This window comes from Cucumis melo, chromosome 6, assembly GCF_025177605.1.
Source record: "Cucumis melo cultivar AY chromosome 6, USDA_Cmelo_AY_1.0, whole genome shotgun sequence".
In the NCBI taxonomy this organism is placed as follows: domain Eukaryota; kingdom Viridiplantae; phylum Streptophyta; class Magnoliopsida; order Cucurbitales; family Cucurbitaceae; genus Cucumis; species Cucumis melo.
This window is the reverse complement of record NC_066862.1, coordinates 9,096,758-9,107,739: the sequence shown is the minus strand read 5'-3', so window position 1 is coordinate 9,107,739 and position 10,982 is coordinate 9,096,758. Positions and strand designations below refer to the sequence as shown.

The 10,982-nt window shown below is 31.1% G+C and overlaps 1 protein-coding gene across 2 annotated transcripts; it reads left to right on the top strand.

Annotated features, from left to right (window-relative positions):
- The first annotated feature begins 5,498 nt into the window (after positions 1 to 5,498).
- LOC103504141 (protein DEFECTIVE IN MERISTEM SILENCING 3) lies at positions 5,499 to 9,277 on the top strand. Of its 2 annotated transcripts, XM_008468607.3 has the most exons (8): positions 5,502 to 5,708; positions 5,962 to 6,074; positions 6,163 to 6,277; positions 6,369 to 6,612; positions 7,480 to 7,671; positions 7,789 to 8,109; positions 8,249 to 8,465; positions 8,841 to 9,277. In XM_008468607.3, the coding sequence occupies exons 2-8, from the start codon at positions 5,979 to 5,981 to the stop codon at positions 8,880 to 8,882; spliced, it is 1,227 nt and encodes a 408-aa protein (XP_008466829.1). In that variant the 5' UTR covers positions 5,502 to 5,708; positions 5,962 to 5,978; the 3' UTR covers positions 8,883 to 9,277. The 2 variants fall into 2 exon arrangements, with proteins under 2 accessions (XP_050942833.1, XP_008466829.1); XM_051086876.1 differs by lacking the exon at positions 8,249 to 8,465 and having other exon boundaries at positions 5,499 to 5,708.
- Positions 9,278 to 10,982: the final 1,705 nt, after the last annotated feature.

Below are 10,982 nucleotides of genomic sequence, written 5' to 3'. Positions count from 1 at the left end.
CTTTCTTTTTCTCTCATATATAGATATATATATATATATACGTGAACAACACGACACTTTTCCCACTTATAGTTGGTGGATGCTTTTAATGTCAAACACACAACACATAAATGCACACACACATATACATACATATGTTATCAACAACGGTGCATAGACAAACAATCAACCAACTTAAGAAACCAACCATCTATATAGAGAGGTGGTCTTCGGGCTAGATTATATTGTTGAAAAATAATTAAATTTTTTAGTACGGTAAACTAAGTTGTGAAGATCAAACTCGTAATACTCTTTTAGTTGATTTAAAAGAAGTTTTTAAAATATTCAGAGAGAATCAACAAAAACCTAAGCCTATCTCATTCAAGAATTAATTTCAATATAAAGAGAAGATGAAAACTAACTTTTAAAACTTTGGACATAACCTTGTATATAACAATAGCCTCAACAAGGTCAACGAAACTCTCAAGAGAGAAATCGGTAAGTGACATTTTGTTTTATATATATATATATATATATATATATATATATATATATATATATATTGTATATTATTATATAAACACACATATGCTTTCTAGTTTTCATGCTCGAGTTTTTATTTAGTTGTTATTATAGAGTACATTTATTCCTCTTAAATTACATTGTGACATTTATTCAATAATTTTTTAAAATAACTCTAGACTAAAATGTTAAAAGAAAAGTAAGGGTTAAGAATATTGATAACTGATGTTTGCAAATAATCCCATGATATTTAAGAATGTGTTTGGTTTAATTTTTCATAAACTTGAAAATAAGTTATTTTACAAATCAAAAAATCTTTAAAAATAAATTTTAACTACTTTTAAACTTAAAAAAAAAACGGTTTTATCAAAAGAGTTCAAATTATAACAATGACAACTTTTTTAAAAATTAAACACTTCTTTCTCTATTCAATCAAAACATGTTCCTAATAATTAGGGTTTAGATTTTTTCCCTCTAGAATGGAAATAGTTTTGAAAAACCAAATTAATAGCTAGAGCTAATATAGTTGGACCAAAAACATATATATTACGTGGGGGATAAATTTGAACTCAAACCTTGATACAACAAGTAGAGAAAAATATTTGGGTGCATCCCATTCAACTGACCAATCACAAGTTGTTACATAGTAAATATTTTCTTTATTAAAATAATATTTGTTTTACTTTATGTGATTGAAGAAAATGTATGTATATGTAACTATACTCTTAAATAATTGACTCAATTTAGGTAAGTTTTCTCGTGTTTGTATGGAGTTGTTACTTAAAAACAATTATAGGTTAGATTAGTAAAATCAACCATGATAGATAATATAGCCCTATAAACACACACCTATTTTGCAATAATGTACTTAATCATGCCAATCAACTTTTTGACCAAAATTATGCAATGGTAATAATCATTGATATAAACATAGGATTTATAAATGAAAGAATTTTAAAAAGGAATTAATTAATAATTGCAATTATCATATGTTTTCTTCATCAATCTATGATATATTATTGTTTTTATTAAGAAGAGGAGTGTGGTAAGATTTTCAAACTTCTTCGTGAATTTAACTTGATTCGTATCTCATAAAACTTTCATTATGTTTGTGTTGATTTTTGTTTATCTTTATATTGAGAATAATAAGATGTGTAGCTATCATGAATTTAGTTCAACTGACATTTATATATTTTGAAATACAAGAAATCCTAGAAAAAAATTAACGAATAAAATGAAGAATTATAAAACTCAAATACTAATAAGTAACTTATATTTCTTAAAGTCATTCTATCTAGGAAAAATTAAAGGGCTTATCGAACCATTCGACACGAGAAAAACCAAGTTGGTAAATCTAAACATGAAGAAATAGATCAAATGTTGGAAAAAAAATAATGGAAGATAAAATATAAGATAAGGTAGAATTATGTAATTGGATGTAACCTAACTTGTTAGGATTAGGAAAGAGCTATCCCACACTCTTGTTTTAAGAGGAAAAGGTAAACTCTGTGTGAGTCATTTCTTCTTTTTTTTTTTTTAGGTTCTCTCTTTCTCACATTACAAATAAATACATTGATACATTTTTTGTTTGATAAAAATCTGACATCTGATCTAAGACCTGATCAGTTCGAAATGCATTCGTGGCTTTGGGCCACAGCCAGAGGCATTGAAATGGGCTTTGGCCAACCCTCTCTTAACCTACCTTGGAAGAGACGAGTGATACCAATGTAGTTAAGTTAATAAAGATTTGGGTTTTTAGTTTGGTGGATCTATATATATATATATATATATATATATATATATATATATATATATATATATATATATATATATATATATATATATATAATAAAATAGAGATATTTCAACAATTTTATAGTTATATATTTATTTTGTATATATGTTCCACCAATTGAAGTCCATTTAAATGTAAGACTAAAAAACCCTTGTTTATCTTACAAGCAACTGGGGAATAAACAAAATTTCTCTCTTTTTATCTTAAACCTTAATCCATCACCTAATTAGTTCAGTTACATCCACTAATCGTAGGTTGGGATGTGGTCGTCCTTGGTTCATTTTGAGGGAGAAATGTCATTTCTTACTATTATTGTTTAATTTGTTTTTATAAGATTGATCATTGTATCTCAAGCTACAATCATCTTAATTAGGTAAATAAATTTAAGTGTCCGATCATAACTATTGACGTGTCAAATTTATAAAAAAAATCTAATATACAAAAATTAACGGCGTCAAATCTAATGTTCTACAAATAAATCAAAACTAACTTTGAGATATATCGTACCTTCTTCTTCTTCTTTTTCTTTTCTTCTTCTTCTTCTTTTTTTATTTTATTTTATTTATCTTATCTAGTCTTTTGTTAAAAGAGAGAAAAAAAAAATAGTTATATGTAAGCTTAAAATTTGAGCTTTAAGAATAGACCTGCTGAGAATATATATCATTAAGAGATTAATTTTGAGATTATTGTAGTTAAAATCATCACTCTTTTAAAATCAGGTGTGGAGTTCGGTTCCTTTTCAATTTTGTTTGACGTTTTGAGTGTAAAAGTAGGATTTTGAATTTTCCATTTTGGACGTTGATGACAATTAAATTGTTGTTTTTTAAATCATTTGTATTTAACTAATATTTTTAACATTAAAAAATAAAAAACCACTAAAAAGTATAGATTCAACCATGTTTACAATTGAAAGTTTAGACATTTGTTGAGAAACTCCATGCTTTCATCTTTCTTTGATCTCTATTCAATATTTCTATTAACTCCACTTGTTAGTCACCATCGGCAACAAAATTTGACGACATTGCTCCAATGACCATGTCAGGTGACTCGATGATCACCTCCAATGCTTAACTTCGACAACGACCATCATTGTGGGGGTTATTTGGCGTAGTGCTTCGAGGACATGCTTAGATCAACAACTCCAAATATGTGTCGAACACTTGGTATATTCATTAATGTGAAAGTACATTGTAATTTAATTTTATTGTTCGTATGAAATTTGTTTATCTAACTATAATGGTTACATGTGAATAATATATGAGAAAATTTGTGATCAATTGAAGGCGGATAAATAAAAAAGTTAAGTAAATAAAATTAATTAATCTCCATAAAATCGAACAATTTTAGGTTAAAAAATTCCACTTTATCACACTCTTCCCTTTCTAATCTAACTCTACACACCAAACTTATATTTCATAATTAAGGATTAAACAACTCTACATTTCAAAGACCGAACTTTGTGATGATTAAACAACATTTTAGTAGTTATACTAAGAACAAGGATGGAACAATGTTATGTTGGGCCACTTCCTTTAGGCTTTTAAATCGAACAAGGATATTCCAAATTTATTTTAAACCTAAACACACACGGATTAGAAAAACACATAATACATTAGAAAATAGAAGAATACCATTTGACACCTTTTTTTTTTTTTCTTTTTGACAAAGTTGCATTTTGTCACATTGAAATACTTCTTTGTCAATGACTTATTCCATGTGACTATTTAACATACGCTATGATTTATGAACAATAACTAATCCGATACATTTGTTATATGAAATACAAAGTTCCCATCTAGTCAGTTTTTAAGTTTAAAAAATTGTAATTATATTTTTGGCACATTTACGTTTTATTTCAATTTAGTTTTTAGGTTTCAAGATTTACACTTTTAATCCCAATTTTTCATCAAAATTTCATTTTTCGTCATTTGATGATAATATACGGTAATGATTCCAAAACAATTAAAAGAACTATAATGAATTAAGTACTTTTGTTGTTTTTCATCACTAATAAAATTAAATTTAATTAAAAAAACTATAAATAAAAATTTTGGAATATAGAAACCAAATGTAACACAACTCGAAGAGTACACCAAAAGAATTAAAAAATCGAAAAACCAAAAAGACAAACTAATCCACTGTATCCTTATTTGTATTTAGATAACATCAACAAATATTGGTTAAGATAAATTTTCTATTGAAAAAATAAATCAATAAAAAGAAATTTATTGAAAATATCATCTTCATGTGAAGCTCAAATTTCAAAGTTATCAAACTCAAATCTAACTTTTTTTTTTTTTTTTTATTCATTGCACTATATACATTCACCTGCAAGTTATGTATATATATAAAATGTTAGATTGACTTTCTAAAATAGATATTTTCAAATTTATTTCAAATGTACTTAAAAAGTGGAAACTTACCCAAATCAATCGCACCAAAAGGGCGTTACAATTTGTTTGGTCACTAAATCCTATCTCACTTTGGTACAAAAAAAATGATGCCTTTTGGGAAATACAGAGAATACTCTCTTCTTCTGTGACAAATTTATCAATAAACTCGATAAAGTATAAATATCGATAAATATTTTTTTAAAATTATAAAAATAAATAAAATTATTATTTATGTAATATTTATCGACATTTTTTAAGGAGTTATTGGAGGCACTAAGTTGAATTATGAAATTTAGAGTTTAAGTGTGAGAGCTAAAAAGTTTGTGTTTAAAGACCGGTTACAGAAGTTGTAAAATAAAATTTATCTAACTCTACTACAAATGTTACCTACGTAAATAAGACTGATGTGCATACTCAACAAAACAATGAAACAAAATGCAGTTCATAACTTATTATAAAAAATATATGTATCATTCTTAAATAAGAAAGTTTTTCAAATGAAAATAATTACCATAAAAACAAACTATTTATATTAAAAAAAAAAAAACAGTATGGGATATTCTGCATAGGAATTCAATTAAACATCTCAAATGCAAGAAGATGAACTTTAGATATTATATCCAAACTCAACGGATGTCTAAATGTGAAAATAGAGAAAGAGAAAAAAAATCAATAAATTTGTAAACTTTAATAGTAAAGTTAGTTATTTAACGCATACTTTCCCATCTAAATACTCTCTTATTTTGTAAATATCTGGTAGAATATTTTAGTGGATTAACTCATTGTGTTTCTTTCAAATATGGATGTATTTGTGAGGAATTTATTACGCCAAGCCCAAGGAAAAAGGACATTGACGACATTTCAAAATCCTCAAAAAAGGAAATGCAGAGAATAGTGGACTAGTGGGTTTGTTTTCTTTTCACTATATTTTTTAGAAAAAGTTGTAAATTTTCATTTCCATTGTGTTGGATTTCACAACAGAGAACGGACTGAGAGATTCCGCAACGAACCCACATCAGGTTCTTCTTTCTCTCTTTCATTCAACCATAATCTTTTGTTATAAAATTATCATATATTCATATGAAAAAAGAAAACTTTCAAGATTTGCAGCATCATCTCTATTTTAGAACTCAAAAGTTGAAGAAACCAAACATGGGAAGAGTTTCTTTTTGGGGTTTTGCAACTAAGAAAAAGGATCTTTACTGAAAACATGTGAAGAAGAAGAAAAAAGAGAACTTTGCATTTTTCTCAACACTCTCCTCTTATTTTCAGATTTGTATTCTGTTCTGATGAAACTGGAGGAGTTTGACAATTTTAAAGTACCTAAGGATGAAATGCAAGATGTAGAGCTCTCTCATGAAGATCCTATTAATCTTCATTCCAAGGTCTCACGAGTTACTTTAACTTGTTTGTTAGATTCTGAGTTTAATGAGAGAAGTTATAAACTTGTTGTGTTCATTTGGTTCTATTTAGAAACTTCAAGATGATTTGCAAACAATGGGGATGAAAATCCAGCTGCATGAGGACAACATAAGGTTTCTGAGGACTTTGAAAGACAAATTAGTTGATTCCATCATTGATCTACAGGGTATTCTGTTTTTTTCTTTTCTTTCTTGAACAAATAGATCTTCAAGACATTTTTATGTCATTTCCATTGCTTAGACAAGTTTCTATTGCAGTTATACTAGGAAAGTATCATGCTTCTAATTCACCTAAGATTGAGAACAAGGATGGTTCTGATACTCAAAGTGAAGATAAGCCATCATATCAGAAAGCGATATTACAACAGGAAAATAGTGCTGCTAGCATCTTGTGCCACTTGAAAACTAATCCAAAGATGCTGGCTTCTGACCCTACAATGAGTGAAGATGTGCTTGGTGTTGTTGCTGAACTAGGACATGTGGAGGACGATACCCTTAGCAGGTCTCTTTTGCTTCTCATCTTTCAAGTAATCATCTAGTCTCATGTCAATTTTCACTGATATGCATTGTTTTGAAATCGACAAACAAAGAAATTAGAAAACATAAAGAGTAGAGAAATCAACTTAGAGATTTTACCTGGTACATTAGGCAGCAAGACGGGAGCAATAAAAACTTCATGCATAATTTTTTTTCTTCGAAAGTGAAGGTCAGTGACAATGCCATTAGCCTTGGGGGTGGGATCGTCTAGGGTGCTTGAATGTAGAAGCAAACGTGAGATCTGAACATACTAGCTAATTCGTTTTAGGTTATGTTATCGTTTTAGTTTATGGTTTTTGTTGAAAGAGTATTGGAAGTATTGATTACTTGTCCTGTCGTCTTGGTAAAATCCCTCGAAATGTCCATCATCACTAGAAATTACAATATTTGCGACGTGCTTTTGGATGTGGTAGTGAGAGAATAAGCTCTAATATTCAGTACTTAGTATACCATGTCCTAGAAAATTATTAACAAGGTGTTACATGAACTTAACCAAACTATAGGGGGCAAATTTGAAAACTTTGCGTGAACCACCTGTTCTGCAGTTGTGTAACCTTGATATTGTTACTAACATTTTGCCACTATCATCTGGTAAGGTCACAAGTTGAATTTGAGCTTAAAGATAGGTGTTTCATAACACAAGATTTTGGGTTGTTCTTAGCAATAGATTTGTAGATATAGACCGTTTAACGAGAGATGGATATTGGATTTTGTTCATTTTAGTGTTCTTTAGGAGAATAACTCATATTTGAAGATAGTTAACACAGAATGTGACCATTCTATAATTTGATCTACATGTTCTTTCTTTTTGGGTTTCTGGTTTGGGTTACAGCCTCTTATCGGAGTACCTAGGAACAGAGACCATGTCGGCTATTGTCTGCAAGACATACAATGGAGTCAAATCTCTGGAAAAGTATGACACGGATGGAGGCATAAATAAAACATCCGGGCTTCACGGATTTGGCACTTCACTCGGGAAAACTTTAGAGGGACGATTCAATGTCATCTCTCTCGAAACTTTAAGGTATTCATTTTTCTTTCTGACATGGAGCGGTTGTTTGGACATTCTAGCACATAAATGTTGTGGAACCCTTCTCTTACTGAGTACTCAACACACTCTTTTGGTTTCTTTTGCCTGCAGACCATATTCTGGTGAATTTGTGGCCGATGATCCGCAGAGAAGGCTTGATATTCCAAAGCCAAGATTGCCTAATGGGGACTGTCCAGCTGGTTTTCTTGGTTATGCTGTTAATATGATTAACATAGACAGAACACACTTGTTTTTCCTCACAGCTAGTGGATATGGTCTTAGAGAGACTCTATTTTATTCTCTATTTTTCTGCCTGCAAATCTATAAAACTAGGACAGAAATGTTGCAAGCTGTTCCTTGCATAACCGACGGAGCGCTTTCTTTGGATGGTGGGATTATCAAGAGGAGTGGATTGTTTTGTCTTGGCAATAGGTACGAAGCAGTTCTTGACAACCTCAATGATTAGTCGGTTATGGATTCAAATCTCTACCTGTGGGGTTGTGGTCCTTGTCCAAACACTTGGCTTTCTCTGTTTATGGTGTATTTACTTTATGCCGGCTAACTGTTTTAGGGGCGACATGAAGGCGACCTTTTCTAAGACCTCAACAAATTCGAGCCTACCTGACCATTACATGGAATCTGAAAGACAAATGAAAGAAATGAAATGGAAAAAGGAAAAAATGCTCGAAGATATGAGGAGAGAACGGGCGCTGCTAGATAGCTTGAAGCTCAACTTCGAAAAAAAGAAGGCAGAGTTTGTGCAGTTTCTAGCAGAAGCTGCTGCTCGGGTAAGCACCAATCTAACTAACAAACATGACACAAACTATGAAAAATGGCCTTTGCATTTAACCTTAATTTACAACAACCTAGCTTCTGTCTTTTGATTTTCTTTGGCATCATTTACTTTCCTTTTTGCTTGCTTGTACCGGAATCTTGTTCATGTGACATGGCCGTCATTAAACTGTTGAATGAGTTAGTTGAAAATCAAGAATGAACTGTGTTCTAAACAAACCGTCACCAACTGTCTTTGTCTTGAATGTGCTATTATTATCTCTTTTGAACTTGTATGAGTATTTTACAAAGTCGGTTAGTTCAATGTGGCCACTGTCATGTATTCTTCAGTTTTCTAACTTGTATTTAAGTCATTTCTTACATACTGGCAGCCACAAACTCCAGTTGCAATGGGGAGACCAGCCGATAGATGATTCCGGACAGGGAATTGACCAATCATCGAAGGAATGGCTAAATGTTTTGGAAGTTTCAGGGTCGATGCTTGTTGTTGTCGGTCACATTTCACATGATGGAATTGTTTTGTTGTATGATATGCATCAGCGTTGGATAGGTGATAGCTTCTTCAGGGGGTTGAAGGAAATGGGAATATTTTGCAATACCAAGTTTGTGTTGTGTATCACGCTTCCTTTGACAGCTCTATGATGGTTGCCATTTCTTTCATCCTCTATCTCTCTTGCTTTGCTCTATTGCCTTCCTGTTTTATGGGCTATTTATCTGTATGACAGAATGGTGGATGTATTCTGTATGTTTACTTCGACCCTGGATTCAAAGTTCAAATCTCAGCCAAGCTCGAGAGTATATGCCTTAACCGTTGTTTTGCAATTGCAACTCAATAATGTCTAACCGTCGTTTGCTGAATATAAATGATGTTACAAAGTAACAAAACTTTGAAGTTCAGTTTTATTACAAATTCATAAAGGAAAAGCAGGGTTTGAAATTTAGTTTATTAACACATTTCTAACGAATTTAGTGTCTGTTTCAACTCCTAGTTTATCACCTATTTGTTGTGGGCAGTAGGCAACGAAGATCTGATGGTCTACAATTAGCACAATCGATGTCATTCAACATTGAATGTTACTGCCACTATTATTGGCTAAATATACTTTTTAAGTCTTCTAGTCCATTTGCTTGGGCTGTTGTTTCAGGATGATCTTATTTCGGCTGTAGTACTAGAAGTTGCGGACCCTATAGTTTATTTCTTTTCATATTTATAACATTCTACAGATTGACTTCGCTAAGCTTCTTTTCTTTTCTTTTTCATGTCGATTCCTTCTGAGGCTTCTTTTCTTTTCTTTTTCATGTCGATTCCTTCTGAGGTTTCCTTCATTATCTATGTCCTCTTATTTAAGCTCAAGAACGTTTTTGTACTAGGGTTGCCGCATATGATTTTGTGTGTTATTCATCCTTGAGATTCAAGAAGGTTATGCAAGCATTTGTTCTCATTGGTGCGTGTGGTTATTTGTTCGTGTGTTTGATTTGTTGACGAGTTACACAAATACGAAATGTTGATTTGCTTTAGGAGGACCTAAAGCTTAATATAGAAAAGAAAGTTCTCATCAACTTAGGGGAAGCCTAAGTCACGTTCGTGAAGGTAGCTCACATGCGACAAGAAAAGATATAGAAAGACAAAAGAAGTTTTATTCACTTATGGGGAATCTAAGTTCATACTCACTAATATCTACTACTCAGGGAGTTTAAGTTTCAAAGAAAAGAAATTTTACATATGGGAGGAGCTTGGGTGTCGAATGAATTAGCTCACGACCATTCTGTAATCTTGAGTTTACATATAAATATATTGTTGTAATTGTTCAACTCATTGATATTAGTGGATTATCTTTCCTTAACATTTAGTCCCTTAAACATAGGTGTTGTTATATTGACCGTTGAACTAGGTAACCAACTCTTGTGTGTTTTTATGGTCTACATTTTTGTTATTTGCGCTGTTGCTACTATTCTTGTTAGGACATAGTGTGAAATATCTCGTAATGTTCAAATGTGAAATACCAAACTCCAAATCAATTGTATATTTGTGTTTGTGTGATTTAGGGTGATTTAACAACATATTTGAGGTGTTATTTTACCTATTTTTTATCTCACAATGTCCAAATGTGAAATTTTTAACTCCAAATCAATTGGGTATTTCAAGTTTGGAAGTTGCAAGATGTTTAGGAGATGTCCGCTAGATATTTATGAGATAAAAAGATTATTAGTATCTAAAACAAGTTTGAAACTTCCATGAATCACGTAAAAGAATATATAATTGATTTAAGATTAGACATTTGAAAATTAGAATAGGCTTTAAAACCACCGAAAATACAGCGACCGGTAAGTTATTAATTAAAGGAATTAGTTGAATCACAAAGTGAGAAAAGTAGAATTAAAAGGAGATCCCACTACTTTTTGTGAAAGCCCAAGAAAGAGCAATGTATATTGTATCCAACATTTTAAACCAAAGATAGACAAAAATCCATGCAGGTACCCGCCCCGCCCATACACCAATCAGGTTCCCAGTT

Coding starts and splice junctions, on each gene's coding strand:
- LOC103504141 (XM_051086876.1), top strand. CDS start 5,979: ATGAAACTGGAGGAGTTTGACAATTTTAAAGTACCTAAGGATGAAATG. Junction 6,613..7,479: donor GAGGACGATACCCTTAGCAG/GTCTCTTTTGCT, acceptor TTTGGGTTACAG/CCTCTTATCGGAGTACCTAG. Junction 8,110..8,840: donor TTGTTTTGTCTTGGCAATAG/GTACGAAGCAGT, acceptor ACATACTGGCAG/CCACAAACTCCAGTTGCAAT.